Raw genomic sequence first — 16165 nt, 5'->3', positions numbered from 1 at the left:
GTTTCTCCGGCATAGTTGCTCCGACTTCACAGTCTACAGCAGGGGTCTTCAAACTTGGCCCTTTTATGACTTGTGGACTTGCTGGCTGAGGAATTCTGGGAGTTGAAGTCCACAAGTCATAAAAGGGCCAGGTTTGAAGACCCCTGGTCTACAGCCTGCCTCCTTGACCGGCATTTCAGAGCGACGCCGGGCAGGAGACACACGCACACACACACACACACACACACACACACACACTGGAACTCTACCCCTTGCCTGGCACGTGGCCGGCCTGGCAGCCTCTGAGCTGGCTCTCCTCCTCCTCCTCCTCCGCAGGTGAACAGCCTGAAGTTGGGCGATGCCGTCACTTCGTTGTCTCAGCTCCAGGACTGCAGCCTCTTCCTCAAGATCATCGGCAAAATGTAAGACGGATTTCGGCTTTCTTCCTGTAGGCTCTCTCTATGTATATGCCTGCTTATTAGGGCTTTCGGCCCCCCCCAAGCGGCATTATTACAAAGTCAGCTTATTGCCCCCAACAATCTGGGTCCTCATTTTCTCTTCTCCCCCCCCCCCCAACCCCCCTCACCAGTCCACAAAGCCAAAATGTTTGGGGAGTTCTGTCTTAGACCCTGTTTGCTCAGGATGCTGCTGACCCCTCCAGCTGTTCCTGAGCTGTGCTTCCCCTTCCCCACATCCCTGCCCCCTCCCTCTTTCTCCCCCTCCCCCCCAGCCTGTGGGAGTTGAAGTCCACCTATCTTAAAGTTGGGTCCAGGTGATTTATTCAATTACATCTTACATAATCAGAGCCCTGGTGGCCCAGGGGTTAGAATGCAGCGTCGCAGGCTAACTCTGCCCACTGCCGGCAGTTCGATCCTGACCGGCTCGAGGTTGACTCAACCTTCCTCCATCCTTCCGAGGTGGGTCAGACGAGGACCCAGATGGTTGGGGGCAAATATGCTGATTCTGTAAACCGCCTAGAGAGGGCTGTAAAACACTGTGAAGCGGTGTGTAAGTCTAAGGGCTACGGCGACCTTCCCCTTTCCCCATCATCTGGAAAGGCTTCTTAAGGTCTTCAGGATTGAGTGGGACCATGGAAAGACCCCCGACTCTTTTTGCTTTGCCTGGTGGTGACGAGCCCTCTGCCCGGGCTTCTGTAGCCTCCTTGATTGACCGTGTCTCTCTGTGTGTGTGTGTGTGTGTGTGTGTGTGTGTGTGTGTGTGTGTGTGTGTGTGATTGCTCCCTCTCAGCCCAGCTGACCTCCCAGAGTGGCTCCTCTGGGGAAGAGCAGCAGTGGGGTGGGGGTGGGGGGTCACCTGGCAGCTGCCCTGAGCTCCTGTGGCCCAGCTGGAATAGAGGTGACAGGGATAGACTGCTGGGATCCCTTGGGCCCCTGCCTGGAGGGCTGCACCCCTGTATTGGCCCCACCAGCCTCAAGCCCGGCACCTCCCTGGCCTGGGTGGATGCGAAGGGCTTTCCCCTTTGCTCCCCCCTTTGTCCAGGGGAGACTCCAGTTTACTTGGCTTTTTCCAAAGTGAATTGATTCCCTTCCCTTCCCTTCTCTCTCCTTTCCTTTCTCTCTCTCTCTCTTTCTTTCTTTTTTCTTCCTTCCTTTCTTCTCTTCTCTCCTCTCCTCTCTCCTTTCCCTCCTCCCTCCCACCCTCCCTTTTCTTTCTTTTTCTCTTTCTCTCTTTCTCTCTTTCTCTCTTTCTCTCTTTCTCTCTTTCTCTCTTTCTCTCTTTCTCTCTTTCTCTCTTTCTCTCTTTCTCTCTTTCTTTCTTTCTTTCTTTCTTCCTTCCTTCCTTCCTTCCTTCCTTCCTTCCTTCCTTCCTTCCTTCCTTCCTTCCTTCCTTCCTTCCTTCCTTCCTTCCTTCCTTCCTTCCTTCCTTCTTTTTCTTTCTTTCTTTCTTTTTTCTTTCTTTCCAGACATGGCACAGAAGAGGGCCAGGATGTTTCCCAGCAGAGTGTGGCAGAGCGGGTCACCCAAGTTGTCAGCTTCCTTCAGAGTAAGTGCTTCCCAACAGTCGGGAGGGAGGGAGGGTGCTTGGGTCTGGGGGAGGTGGGGAAGCTTTGTCCCGGCAGTCACACCAACACCGCCCCCCCCCCACACACACAAACACGCAAAAAACAAACTTTGAAGCTCCATCTAGGCTCCGGCCCTTTCCTCCCAAGCCCCTCCCAACCCTGTGATTCTATGAACCTGTGATTCTAAGGCTGACAGACAGCGTGAGTGACTTTTTCTCAGCCCCATCACTAAATGAATGGTTGTAAGTTGAGAACACGCTGCTCAGACGGGAACCGGATTCCAAGAGCAGCCGCATCCAATCCAAAGTGGGCCTGCTCAGAAGACGTTGGGCTGAGTCAGAATGTGGGGAGAGGCCGGGGGTCCGGGAGCCGAGGGGGGGGTGTCCCTGATGGGGCTCACCTAGGCTTCTCCCACCTGTCCCCTCCCAGAAATCTGCAAGCACAAGTCCATCGCGCACAGCCTGGTCTCCGAGGAGAAGCTTCTCGCAGCAGAAGAGCTGGAGTTAGCCAAGGTGGGGCTTTCCGAGTTTGGGGCCCGGACGGTGGAAGGAGCCGGGAGGCTCAGCCTGGGGAAAGGAAGAGGCCGGGGGTCACGGCTCAGGTGCCAGTTGGGGGAAGATGGTCAAGAACTATTTATTTACTTCTGTCCTGCCTTTATTGGGTTCACAAGGCAGCAAGCATTCCCCAACACATCTTCTCCTCTTATTTTCCCCACCACAACAACCCTGTGAGGTGGGCCGGGCTGAGACAGAGGGACTGGCCCAAAGTCACCCAGCCGGCTTTCTTGGCCTGGCCTGAACCCTGCCTGAAGAGGGTCCAGGTGTCCCTTCATCCAGGGTCCTCTGAAGCTGGGCCCACCTGGTCAGCCAGGCTTTCTGGAGAAGTTGGAGACTGGGGAAAAGCCCCCCCTCAAATAGCCAAAGCCAAGGATGGCCTCTTGAGTCGAGGTGCACCACCTCCTCCTTTGAGGGGGCTGGAAGCCCCCTCTTAAGCCAGAGCTCGGGCCCAACCCCAGGAGGCCTTGAGCTGAGCCCCCTCGGCCGAGCTCCCAGGACGGACCGGCTGAAAGTCCCCCCAGGTGCCTCTGGTGAGAAGCCGCCCGCAGGTGAGCTAGCATCTCCCGGAGCCTCTCGGCAGCCACTGCCGGGCCTCCTTCCGCTCTCGTGCAGCCGCGTCCCGGTGACTCCTCCTCCTCCTCCTCCGCTCTTCCCAGGTGGTGACGCTGCTGCTGTACTACGCTTCCATGAGCGATAAGATTCCTCGGGAGTGGACCGCCCTGGAATACGACCTCCAGGTAAGGGAGATCTCCCTCCGGATTCCGTCTGGAATCTGGTCAGCCAGGTGCCTCCTCATCTCCGCCTGTCGGCACCCGGGGCGCTGGGCCGCGTTTCGCCTCTGCGGCCTTCGCCTTTAGCTGCATCGTGCAAGTTCGGCAGCGTAGGCAGTCCTCACGTTACGACGGTCCATTTAGCGACTGAGATTACAACAGCATTGGGGAAAAAAGTGACTTGGGACCAGCTTTTCACACCTAACGACCTTTGCGGCATGCAATCAGAATTCAGGCGCTTGGCGAAGGACTCGTATTTATGACGGCTGCCGTGTCCCTGGGTCACGTGATCCTCCTTTGTGACTTTTTGACGAGCAAAGTCGAGGGGGAGGGGGAGAAGGCAGATCCACTTAACCACAGTTTGACTCACTTAGCAACTGAAGTGGCAAGGAAGATCATAAAGCGGGGGCCAACGTCACTTAGTTATCTTGCTTAGCAACGGAGGTTTTGGGCTCAGTTGCGGTTGTAAAACGAGGACTACCCGTAGTTCTCCTTGTTTGGAGGAAAAACGGTGAGGGGTAGAGCACTGTCCGAGTTGAGGTCTGGCCTGGGGTGGGGGGGGCATAGGCTGGATCTGATTTCCTGTGACACCCCCTCCCTGAATAACTCAGATGCTGCCTGTCCCCCCACCCCACCCCTTCTCGCCCCCAGACGGAGATGGCCAAGTTCCTGAACTTCATGCTCTACAATGAAGATTGCCTCAGCGAAGATCTGGAGAACTTTCTCCAAAACAAAAGTGAGTCCTGTGTGAGCCAGGAAGGTTGCAGAGTGGGATGCTTGGCCTGGGGATTCCACACTTACCCAAAGAGAAGAATCTTTGCACCTCAATTCTGTGGAGATTCTCCATCCTCCAGGTCAGGGTTGCCCCAAAGAATTTTTTTTCAGGAGGCAACTGGACTCTCTTGTTTTCCTTTGAAGACGTTTGGCTTCTCCTCCAAGAAGCTTCTTCAGCTCTTACTGGAGGGAAGGATTTATACTCCTTGCAGACAGCTGGTCACTTGCCTTTTTTTAGAGGGTCATTGAGGCCACCTGGAGGTTTACCTGAGTCCTCAGGGTCACCTGAGTGGTGCAAACGGGTTGTGGACCCTCCTTGGGACTGTTGAACTTTGTTGAACGGTGGGTTTCTCTGAGCTGGGGGCTTTCTGGCAGACATTTAATTACCAAACTAGGTAATATCATGAGTGCCGGATGGGAGTGGGTTTTGTGGAGTGGTGGAGGACAAGGACAAAGATGAGGAAGACTGTGGGGTCCTTGGTGCTGTCTGAACTTGGCTGCTCCCTTGCAGATGTCTCATGACCCAACTAGGTAATGACTAGAGCACCGATGTTGATCCCTAGTTGGGTCATGAAACGTCTGCAAGGGGGCAGCCAAGGACAGAGAGAAAAAAGAATCAGAATAGAGCTGGATGGGACCTTGGAGGTCATCTAGTCCAGCCCCCTGCTCGAGCAGGAGATCCTATACCATTTTAGGCAAATGGCTGTCTAGTCTCTTTGCAAACCTCCAGTGATGGAGCAGCTGCAACCTCTGGAGGCCAGCTGTTCCACTGGTTAATTGTCATCACTGTTAAGGATGTTTCTCCTTAACTCCAGGTTGCTTCTCTCCTTGAGTAGTTTCCATCCATTGTTTCTTCTCCTGCCTCCAGATGTTTTGGAAAATAAATGGACCCCCTCCTCTTTGTGGCAGCCCCTCAAATACTGGAAGACTGCCATCATGTCCCCCAGCCCTTCTTTTCTCTAGATTGGCCAAACCCAAATCCTGCAGCCATTCTTCCTATGTTTTGGCCTCCAGGCCTTGAATCATCCTAGTTGCTCTTCTCGGCACTTTTTCCAAAGTCTCGAGGTCTTTTTTCTAATGTGGTGACCAAAACTGCCTGCAGCATTCCAGGGGTGCCCTAAGGCACTAAGGACCCCCAGAACGGGAGTGCTTGAGACTAGAGCACGGCTGGGCAACCTTGGCTCTTTTATGACTCGTGGACTTCAACTCCCAGAATTCCTGAGCCAGCCATGCTGAGGGGAAAGGGAGAGTTGCCAAGCTGGCTGAGGAATTCTGGGAGTTGAAGTCCACGAGTCATGAAGGGGCCATAGATTCCCCCCTGCTGGCTCAGGAATTCTGGGAGTTGAAATCCAGAAGTCATGAAGGGGCCAAAGTTCCCCCATGCTGGCTGAGGAATTCTGGGAGTTGAAGTCACGAAGGGGCCACAGTTCTCCCATGCTGGCTGAGGAATTCTGGGAGTTGAAGTTCACCAGTCATGAAGGGGCCAAAGTTCCCCCATGCTGGCTGAGGAATTCTGGGAGTTGAAGTCCACGAGTCATGAAGGGGCCACAGTTCCCCCATGCTGACTGAGGAATTCTGGGAGTTGATGTCCACGAGTCATGAAGGGGCCAAAGTTCCCCCATGCTGGCTGAGGAATTCTGGGAGTTGAAGTCCACGAGTCATGAAGGGGCCAAAGTTCCCCCATGCTGGCTGAGGAATTCTGGGAGTTGAAGTCCACCAGTCATGAAGGGGCCAAAGTTCCCCCATGCTGGCTGAGGAATTCTGGGAGTTGAAGTCCACGAGTCATGAAGGGGCCAAAGTTCCCCCATGCTGGCTGAGGAATTCTGGGAGTTGAAGTCCACCAGTCATGAAGGGGCCAAAGTTCCCCCATGCTGGCTGAGGAATTCTGGGAGTTGAAGTCCACGAGTCATGAAGGGGCCACAGTTCCCCCATGCTGACTGAGGAATTCTGGGAGTTGAAGTCCACGAGTCATGAAGGGGCCAAAGTTCCCCCATGCTGGCTGAGGAATTCTGGGAGTTGAAGTCCACCAGTCATGAAGGGGCCAAAGTTCCCCCATGCTGACTGAGGAATTCTGGGAGTTGAAGTCCACGAGTCATGAAGGGGCCACAGTTCCCCCATGCTGACTGAGGAATTCTGGGAGTTGATGTCCACGAGTCATGAAGGGGCCAAAGTTCCCCCATGCTGGCTGAGGAATTCTGGGAGTTGAAGTCCACGAGTCATGAAGGGGCCAAAGTTCCCCCATGCTGGCTGAGGAATTCTGGGAGTTGAAGTCCACCAGTCATGAAGGGGCCAAAGTTCCCCCATGCTGGCTGAGGAATTCTGGGAGTTGAAGTCCACGAGTCATGAAGGGGCCAAAGTTCCCCCATGCTGGCTGAGGAATTCTGGGAGTTGAAGTCCACCAGTCATGAAGGGGCCAAAGTTCCCCCATGCTGGCTGAGGAATTCTGGGAGTTGAAGTCCACGAGTCATGAAGGGGCCACAGTTCCCCCATGCTGACTGAGGAATTCTGGGAGTTGAAGTCCACGAGTCATGAAGGGGCCAAAGTTCCCCCATGCTGGCTGAGGAATTCTGGGAGTTGAAGTCCACCAGTCATGAAGGGGCCAAAGTTCCCCCATGCTGGCTGAAAAATTCTGGGAGTTGAAGTCCACGAGTCATGAAGGGGCCACAGTTCCCCCATGCTGGCTGAGGAATTCTGGGAGTTGAAGTCCTCGAGTCATGAAGGGGCCAAAGTTCCCCCATGCTGGCTGAGGAATTCTGGGAGTTGAAGTCCACCAGTCATGAAGGGGCCACAGTTCCCCCATGCTGGCTGAGGAATTCTGGGAGTTGAAGTCCACCAGTCATGAAGGGGCCATAGTTCCCCCATGCTGGCTCAGGAATTCTGGGAGTTGAAGTTCGCAAGTCATGAAGGGGCCATAGTTCCCCCATGCTGGCTGAGGAATTCTGGGAGTTGAAGTCCACCAATCACGAAGGGGCCAAGGTTGCCTGCCTCTGGCCTAGGGCAAAAGTGGCAAAGGCATGCAAGCAGGGTGGAGAAAAGCCAGGAGAAGCTCCTCCAGGGAAAGGGACCAAGTCCTTAAGGGAACAAAAGGGCAAAAGTTGTGTCTGAGCACATGGCAAGCTCTGCCCCTCCTCCCCCAGGGCCCACCAACAAAGGAGTTGGGCCTGCATGGGAAGCCCCTCCCCACCAACTGGGGGGGTGGGCGGGGCAGGGGGGGAAGAGACATCCTAAAGCCTGTCCAGCCTTTTTGGATCCCTCTGGCTAGTTCCTGGCAGCCTACTAGAGGACACCGGGTAAGTGTGGATGAGGGTAAGTGTGGATGAGTGTGTGTGTGTGTGTGTGTGTGTATGAGAACAAAAATACATCCGTGAAAGTCTGCTGTTATTCTAAATTCACCGGGTCTCTGCGTATTTCAAAGAAGCATTTGTGCCTCGGAGTTTGGTTGGTTTGGGATTGAGTGCGGCAGTTTTCCAGGCCTGGGAGTGGGTGATCCGAAGCTGCACAGTTGTGCAACAGTGACAGTCCACAATCTCTGGAGGCCGCCAGGTTGAGTAGTTTGAGATTACTTCACAGCTGTAACGGAAAAATGCTCCAGCAGAGGCGAGCACGATGGGTTCCCACCGGCCCTTTATATTTGCTGGTGTTGGAAGATTCACCCTGACAAAACTCTCACATTTTCATTAGGAAAACATGCAGACGCACTTTTTTTTTCCCCCTGTCAGAAAGCCTCTTGCTGAACCTTTGGGCATGCCACCAAGAGTCCTGTAACAGCTCTTCTAACTTAAAAGCTCCATTGGGAAGGAAACTCAGATAGCAAAGCCACCAAGAACTGCTTGCCCTGCCCCCCCCCCTCCTGGGATTAACTCCCAAAGTAGGAACTGGACAAAAGAAATACCACTTAACACAAGAAAGGGGAACATCAGCCAGCCATTAAAACACACAAGAAAGAACCAGCAAAGCCACAGCCCTAAAAGCAGATAAAAACCACAACTCTGGGACTGGGAAGGCTGAAGTCTGTCCCTTGGCTGCTTTGCCAGAGCTGAAATTCCTTCATCTTCTCCCAGCTGGAAAGGAACCGGGAAATCCTTCTGGTTTTTCTTGACCCAATAAAGCTCTTTCTTGTGGTCACTTTCTCCAAAACAAAGAAGCTCCTTTGCAGCAAAACTAACTTCTTTTGAAAACTTCTTACTACCAGTAGGAAAATACCAGTTGGTGAGCTTCTTCTTAGCCTCACAGCCTGCCTGCTCTCCTTTTCCTCCAGTGCCGCAGGCGGCGTCCTCCAGCTCCTCCAGCTCGGAAGAGAGCACCCCGCCGAAACGAGGGGTGCCCTTCCTGAAACTGCACAAGATCGCCTCTTCCTCCAGCATGAACAGGTAAGGGGACGTTTCATCGCTTCATTTATCTTTCGTTTTCGTTTATTTTATATTATTTTTTTATTATTTCATTTCATTTTTTATTTTATTTCATTTTTATTTCATTTTATATTATTTATTTTTAATTTTTTTTAAAAATATATTTTTTATTTCATTTTATTCATTTTTTATTTTTTTATTTCATTTCATTATTTTACTTTATTTTTTCTTTTATTTCATTATTTATTTCATTTTATTTCGTCCATTTTATTTTTTAGTTTTTATTTGATTTCATTATTTTGTTTTATTTTTTATTTTACTTTATTTTTATTATTTTATTTCATTTTTATTTTTTTATTTTTATTTATTTTTTACTTTTTATTATTTTATTTTTTACTTTATTTTACTTTAATTTTATATTATTTCCTATCTGTATTATTTTTATAAATAATTCAAAGTGGCAAATATGTCCAACATATCTTCCTCCTCCTGTATTCCCCACAACAACCCTGCGAAGTGAGTTGGGTTGAGGGAGAGGGACTGGCCCAAAGTCACCCTGCTGGCTTTCATGGCTAAGGCGGGGCTAGAACTCCCTGCCTCCTGGTGATTGGCCCAAAGTCACCCAGCTGGCTTTCATGGCTAAGGCGGGGCTAGAACTCCCTGCCTCCTGGTGATTGGCCCAAAGTCACCCAGCTGGCTTTCACACCTGGGGCGGGACTAGAACTCACTGTCTCCTGGTGATTGGCCCAAAGTCACCCAGCTGGCTTTCACACCTGGGGCGGGACTAGAACTCACTGTCTCCTGGTGATTGGCCCAAAGTCACCCAGCTGGCTTTCACACCTGGGGCGGGACTAGAACTCACTGTCTCCTGGTGATTGGCCCAAAGTCACCCAGCTGGCTTTCACACCTGGGGCGGGACTAGAACTCACTGTCTCCTGGTGATTGGCCCAAAGTCACCCAGCTGGCTTTCACACCTGGGGCGGGACTAGAACTCACTGTCTCCTGGTGATTGGCCCAAAGTCACCCAGCTGGCTTTCACACCTGGGGCGGGACTAGAACTCCTGCTCTTCTGGTTTCTAGCCTGCTACCTTAATCATTAGACCAAACTGGCACTCAGGTTCCTGGGGTGTGATAGAAAGGTGTGAGTCCCGACAACGAACTCCGATTCCGTGCTGAGAGTCACCAGGTTCTTGTTTGGGACAGGGTGCCGAATGAGGGCAAACTGTGGGAGTTGTAGAAGCCTCTTCCTTTGCGGGGTCATAATCTCTGGGAAGAAAGATGGCGGTATTGTTCTGTTCCAGCCTACTACCGGCCCTGCAGAAAAGGCAGGGACAACCCCTTTACAAAAGGCAAAAGGCTGGAAGTAAGCCCACCAAGTTTATTGTCACAAAACAGATCCAAAACAGAGCAAACTGAGCAAAACAAAATACGAACCATGAAACACGAACTATCCAAGCGGTTGCCTTCAGCAAACCAGCCCTCCCACGCATTCCCCTTTTATACAGTTCAGGGTGTGGCTTCTTTCTGCCTCCTTCCGAGGTGCCCCATTGCCTTCTTCTGTTTACTCCTGATTGACTGCCTCCTGCGTCGGGCGTCCTTGAACAGGGCCAGCTGGGGGTCATCTTCATCCACGCTTTCAGGCTCCCACAGCTGGGTCTGCATAGTAACCAGATGGGAGGGGCCTGGCTGAGAGCTCTGCGAAGCCTCAGAACTGTCCTCTGCAGGCTCTCCAAACCCCTCCTCCTCCTCCTCCTCCTCCTCCTCCTCCTCCTCTGACTCGTCCGACCCAACTGCCAAACCCACAGGCTGACCCTGAATCACAAGAGGTATTGACCTTAAGAACTGTGGACTTCAACTCCCAGAATTCCCTAGCCAGCATGACTGGCTGAGGAATTCTGGGAGTTGAAGTCCATAAGTCTTAAGGTTGCCAAATTTGCTTTAAAGCAATTAACAGAAACTTTTAGATGTGAAGTCAGCATAGGGGCATTCCTTGTTGCTTGGTAGGTACTCCGGCTTATTTTTAAAAAGACGGGTAGTCCTCAACTTACGACCGCAATTGAGCCGAAAATGTCTATTGTTAAGCAAGGAAATTGTTAAGAGAGCTGTGCCCCATTTGACAACTTTTTTTTGGTGTGGTTGTTAAGTGAATCACCGCTGTTGTTAAGTGAATCATGTTGCCAAGTGCCCAAATTTTGATCATGTGACCGCCAGCTTCCTGCAAGGGTCGTAAGTGAAAACCGGTTCATAAGTCACTTTTTTCAGTTCTGTTGTGACTTTGAGCAGTCACTAAACAAATAACCGTTAAGTCGAGGACTCCCTGTAGCTTGATTCACCTGATTGTAGAATAACGCCTCTTCGCTTGTAGAAACAGAATACCAGCACTGGAAGGGACCAAGGAGGTCCTCTAGTCCAACCCACTAGTCAAGCAGGAAACCCTAGACCAGGAGTCTTCAAACTTGGCCCTTTGATGACTTGTGGACTTCAACTCCCAGAATTGCTAGCATGCCTGGCTGAGGAATTCTGGGAGTTGAAGTCCACAAGTCATCAAAGGGCCAAGTTTGAAGACCCTGGACCATTTCAGACAGGTGGCTGTCTCTCTTCTTAAGAAGAGATTTTTAACCTCTATCTTTTTGGCTGGGACCTGTTGGCAGGTTGCTCCCTGCCTCCTCCACGTCCCCCATGGGGGAGATCATGCAGACCCCCCAGTTCCAGATGAGGAGGTTGAAGAAGCTGCTGGAAGCGGAGCGGGAGAATCGCGATGAACTGGAGCACGAATTGGCAGAGAATCGGAAGCTCATTGACGAGAAAGGTGAGGGGGGTAGAGATCGCCCAACCAGCCCACCTTCAAGGGACTACAAAGCCCCTGTGGCGGCAGAGCAGAACAGGATGTCCTCATCCCGAGCCGGACATCCCGGGCCATTCCCAGGATCAGTTTTATCCTCTCTTTTTTTTAATTGGGGGGGGAGGGTGTTCCTTGGTGCTCTCTGAGCTGGCTTGTTTCCTTGCAGGCGTTTCATTATCCAAACTAGGGAAGATCCCCTTTTTTTTATATCTCGGCTAGTATGTTGCTGGCTTAAAAGGCCAAACCAGGTTCTCTCAGCTTTCCCAGGCAGACCAGACTAGGAAAGACCAGGCTCCCTCCGTCGGTACAGGCTGTCCTCGGGTTACGTCCACCCTTGGGCTCAGAATTTGACTTCACCGCAGTTCTATATTTTATTGTATTGTGTTTTTATTAATTTAATTAATTTATCTGATTTATTTATTTATTTTGCTTTAATTTTTTTTATTTTACTTCAATTTTACGTTTATTCACGTTGTTTTATTTGACTTTGTATTTATTTTACTTCAGTTTTTTATTTATTTTACTTCAGTTTTTTATTTTACTTATTTTAATTTGTTTATTTTACTTCAGTTTTCATTTTACTCATTTAATTTTACTTTACTTTGTTTATTGTAATTTAGTTTTTTATTTTACTTATTTATTTAATTTCACTTTGCTTTTTTTTTTAAAAAAAATAATAATAATATTGTTTTGTTTTGCTTTTCTATAACCACGCATCTCCGCGAACAACTGGGATGAGGGGAGAGCGGGCCGGGCCGTCCCGGAGCGGGTCTCCTGAATGGGGAGGGGGGGCCCTACGGACGAAGGTGCCCTGGGCTCTAAGGAGGTGCTCCTTCCGCAGACACCCGGATCCTGATGCTGAAGCAGAGGATCGACCGCCTGACTCTCCTGCAGGAACGGCAGGCGGCCGCGGATCAGCTGGAGCCCAAGGAGTTGGAGGAGCTGCGGGAGAAGAACGAAAGGTCCGTCCTGGCTTTTGGCCAGAGCTTTCAAGGCCCGCCTCTGCCCCACGGCTTGTGGGGGGGGGGGACCCAAGGCGGAGGAGCTTCGCTCTGGGAATAATAGAAGAAGGGACCCTGGAGGTCTTCCAGTCCAACCCCCCACCCCTTATTCAAGCAGGAGACCCTGCATCATTTCAGACAGTTGGCTTTTCCTTCTTAAAAGCCTCCAGGGATAGAGCACCCACAACGTCTGGTGGCAGGTTGTTCCATTGGTTGATTGTCTTCACTCTCAGGAACTTCCTCCTTAGTTCCAGGAGGAGTTTCCATCCGTTGCTTCTTGCCCTGCCTTCTTCAGGCGCTTTGGAGAATAGCTTGACCCCCCCCCCTCTTTTTTGTGGCAGCCCCTCAGATATTGGACCATTGCTATCATGTCCCCCCTCGTCCGTCTCTTCATTAAACTACTAGACATTCCCAATTCCAGCAACCGTTCCTGATATGTTTTAGCCTCCGGTCCCCTGATCATTTTCGTTGCTCTTCTCTGCACTCTTTCCAGAGTCTCAACATCATGGGGACCAAAACTGGATGCAGTTCTCCCAAATGTGGTGGTTGACAATTTAAAAACTAATCCCACATAACTGCCCCTCCCCCCTCCAAGTGTGTCCGGCTTCCTCCTTTGCCATCTTGTGTTAATGATTTTATCTGCTCTGTTGTTTTATAATCGACAATTTTAATGTTGGTTGTTGGGGTTTTTTTGTGTTTTTTTTATGTTGTAAGCCACCCAGAGTTGTTGGGTCTGAGATGGGCAGCAATTATATTTCCTAATAAGCAAATAAGCAAGCAAATAAATAACCAAAAAGAGAAATGAATAAATTTGGGGAGAGCTCCCACAGCTGGCTCTTTGAATTAATTAATTAATTAATTAATTAATTAATTAATTAATTAATTAATTAATTTGGGGAGAGCCCCTGCAGCCGGCTCTCAGAATAAATGTAAGCAAATGAATAAATAAATTTACGAGTGCCCCTGCAACCAGTTCTTGGAAAGAAAGGGAGGGAGGGAGGGAAGGAAGGAAGGAAGGAAGGAAAGAGAGAAAGAAAGAAAGAAGCAAATAAATTTGGGGGGAGCCCCCGCAGCCAGCTCTGGGAACGCCCTGGGGAGTTGGGTCCTGTTGCCCGAGGCAGCCGTGCCCGTCTCCTCCCTCTGAGGCTCCTCCTCCTCCTCCTCGCTTGGCAGCCTCCTCTTGCGCCTGCACGAGACGCTGAAGCAGTGCCAGGACCTGAAGACGGAGAAGGGGCAGATGGACCGGAAGATCAGCCAGCTCTCCGAAGAGAACGGGGACCTCACTTTCCGGGTAGGGTTAGGGTAACTGCTTCCTTCTGCGGCAGAGCCTGGATTCTAGAATTTGGGGGGCGGGGAGATGAGGTCCTGGAGCCATGGGGCTGGGGGGGGGTTGGGGAGAGCGCTTGGCATTCCCTACCCTCTGGGTGAAAGGCCCGGCACCCTTGCCAAAGGAAAAAGGGGAGAGGGTCCAACCGAAGCCCCCCCCCCCCCGTTTTCTGTCTCAGCTCCGAGAATTTGCCCGCACCTTGACGGAGGTTCAGGATGCCATGAACGAAATGAGCGAAGGGCAGGACAAGTCCCTGAAGGAATGGGAGGAGCGGAGGAGTCGCCTGGAAGCGGATCTCCACGGGGCCCTGAGCGAGAAGGTCAGCAAGAGGGAAACCGGGGGGGGGGGATACTGAGCGGTCAGTTCTGGCCCCCAGGAGGCCCGGCTGGCTTCTCACCAGGAGCAGCAGGGCTGATGGGGATCCTGGAGAGGCAGCCGCTGGTTTCTGAAGCGAAGGGAGAGTGTGTGCGCGCCCGCACACACACACACACACAGAGGTTGCACTGCTTGTCATTTAATTCAGGGTCCCCAACCCCCCCGGTCCGTGGACCGGGACCGGTCTGCGGCATGCCAGCACCCGGGCCGTGCAAACAAGCAAAGCCCCATCTGCGGGATGCAGGCAGCACACACAACCAGGCCCCCTGCGGTCTGCGGAAAAACCTCTCTCCACGGAACCGGTCCCTGGTGCCCAAAAGGTTGGGGGCCTCTGATTTAATTTTATCATTTAGATCACCACCCATCTCATTCAAGGGATTGGGAGGTGTCCAGAATTGGCTGAAAGATGGGCAGCCACATGAAAGAGAGAGAGAGAGAGAGATGGATGATAGATGAAGATGATGAAGAAATAGGTAGATATATGATGGATAGATAGGGAATAAGAACCAGAATAGAGCTGGAAGGGATCTTGGAGGTCTTCCAGTCCAGCCTCAAGCTCAAGCAGGAGACCCTATACCAGGGGTAGGCAACCTTGGCTCTTTTATGACTCGTGGACTTCAACTCCCAGAATTCCTGAGCCAGCATGGGGGAACTATGGCCCCCTCGTGACTCGTGGACTTCAACTCCCAGAATTCCTGAGCCAGCATGGCTCAGCTTGGAAACCTCTCCCTTTCCCCTCAGCATGGCTGTCTCAGGAATTCTGGGAGTTGAAGTCCACGAGTCATAAAAGAGCCAAGGTTGCCCACCCCTGCCCTAGACCATTTCAGACAAATGGTTGTCCAATCTCTTCTTAAAGACCTCCATTGATGAAACACCCACAACTTCTGGAGGCCAGCTGTTCCACTGGTTAATTGTCCTCGCTGTTAGCCAGGGAGAGGGAGAGAGATAAAGATAAATAGAGATCTAATAAGGTGATAGATGATGATGATGATGAAGAAGAGATAGGTAGATATATAGAGAGATGTTAGATGGTGGATGGATGGATGGACAGACGGATGAGAGAGATTTTAGGCAGCTAGGGAGGGAGGGAGGATAGGCATACGGGAGGGCTCTGGCCAGAATAAACGCCCCCCCCTCTCAGCTCCCCCTTTGATAGTCTTGAGACGGGCAGAGCAGCAGCTCACGGCAGGCAGGCAGGTCGGCTGGCCCGCCAGGTGACTCCGGAGGCTGCCCGCTTGAGGGACCAAGCCTGGAGGGAGGGCTGGTGGTGGGCTTCCCTCGCGGGGTGTCGCCACAGGCAAGAGCGAAGGGGTTGGGACCCATGGGGCCCGTGTGGGCGGGGCTCCTTCCCTGAATGATCTGGGGATGATGGGGGGGATCTGCTTTGGGGGAGGGTGGGGGCAAGGACAGAGGGGCAGCTGGACTTCCCTCGCTTGTCCCCGATTCTCCAGAGAGGCCTGGAAGAGCAAGTGGAGATTCTGCAGGGGAAGATCGCTCTGCTGCACGACCAGCTGGCCAAGATGACCGGGAGCCCGGTGAAAGGAGAGGTCCTGGGCGACGTCTTGAAGGTGGGAGCCTGGCAGGCCCGGGACCGGCCCCAGCCGGTGGGGGGGGAGGGGGATGCTCCCCGGTTCCCAGTTCAGACTCCTCTCTCAAAGTGAACTTTAGCTTCAACTAATTATTCGTTTATTGGTACCCCTCCTTTACTATTTTTTTTTTACAAATAAGGCAGTGAACGTGTCTAATATGCTTTTCTCCTATTTTGCCCACAACCACCCTGTGAGGTGGGTTGTGCTGAGAGAGAGGGACAGGTCCAAAGTCACTCAGCTCTTCTCTTTTTTTTTTCTTCCCCTTTCCTAACCCTTCCCCTTCTTCTCCCCTCCCACTTTTCCTCCCTCCCTCCCTCTCCCATTTTCTTCCTCATTTCCATTTCCTTCCTTCCTTCCTTCCTTCCTTCCTTCCTTCCTTCCTTCCTTCCTTCCATCCATCCATCCATCCATCCATCCATCCATCCAACAGTGACTTTCAGTTGCGTGGACTTTGACTCGCAGAACACCCCAGCTAGCAAGGCTGGCTGGGGACTTCTGGGAATGGAGGTCTACCCATCTGTATGAAAGTATCTACTAAGGTTGAGAAACACCCGCTTTATCTTCTGATCTCCATTCTGG

At 51.7% G+C, this 16165-nt stretch overlaps 1 protein-coding gene across 5 annotated transcripts in view; it reads left to right on the top strand.

The window, feature by feature from the left end:
• Positions 1 to 16165, top strand: part of NUMA1 (nuclear mitotic apparatus protein 1) — a 60118-nt gene that overhangs the window by 26112 nt on the left and 17841 nt on the right. For all 5 annotated transcript variants that reach the window (XM_081327783.1, XM_081327787.1, XM_081327785.1 and 2 more), the window contains exons 3-13: positions 316 to 401; positions 1904 to 1983; positions 2432 to 2514; positions 3216 to 3296; positions 3981 to 4065; positions 8362 to 8473; positions 11104 to 11261; positions 12136 to 12256; positions 13469 to 13586; positions 13801 to 13941; positions 15449 to 15565. In XM_081327783.1, coding sequence (XP_081183909.1) covers positions 316 to 401; positions 1904 to 1983; positions 2432 to 2514; positions 3216 to 3296; positions 3981 to 4065; positions 8362 to 8473; positions 11104 to 11261; positions 12136 to 12256; positions 13469 to 13586; positions 13801 to 13941; positions 15449 to 15565 — 1182 coding nt within the window. The remainder of the gene's footprint in view (positions 1 to 315; positions 402 to 1903; positions 1984 to 2431; positions 2515 to 3215; positions 3297 to 3980; positions 4066 to 8361; positions 8474 to 11103; positions 11262 to 12135; positions 12257 to 13468; positions 13587 to 13800; positions 13942 to 15448; positions 15566 to 16165) is intronic.

The sequence above is a fragment of the Vipera berus genome (genome assembly GCF_964194415.1).
Source record: "Vipera berus genome assembly, chromosome: 4".
NCBI classification, from domain to species: domain Eukaryota; kingdom Metazoa; phylum Chordata; class Lepidosauria; order Squamata; family Viperidae; genus Vipera; species Vipera berus.
Note: the sequence above shows the minus strand (reverse complement) of the source record. Positions and strands in the feature narration are given on the sequence as shown.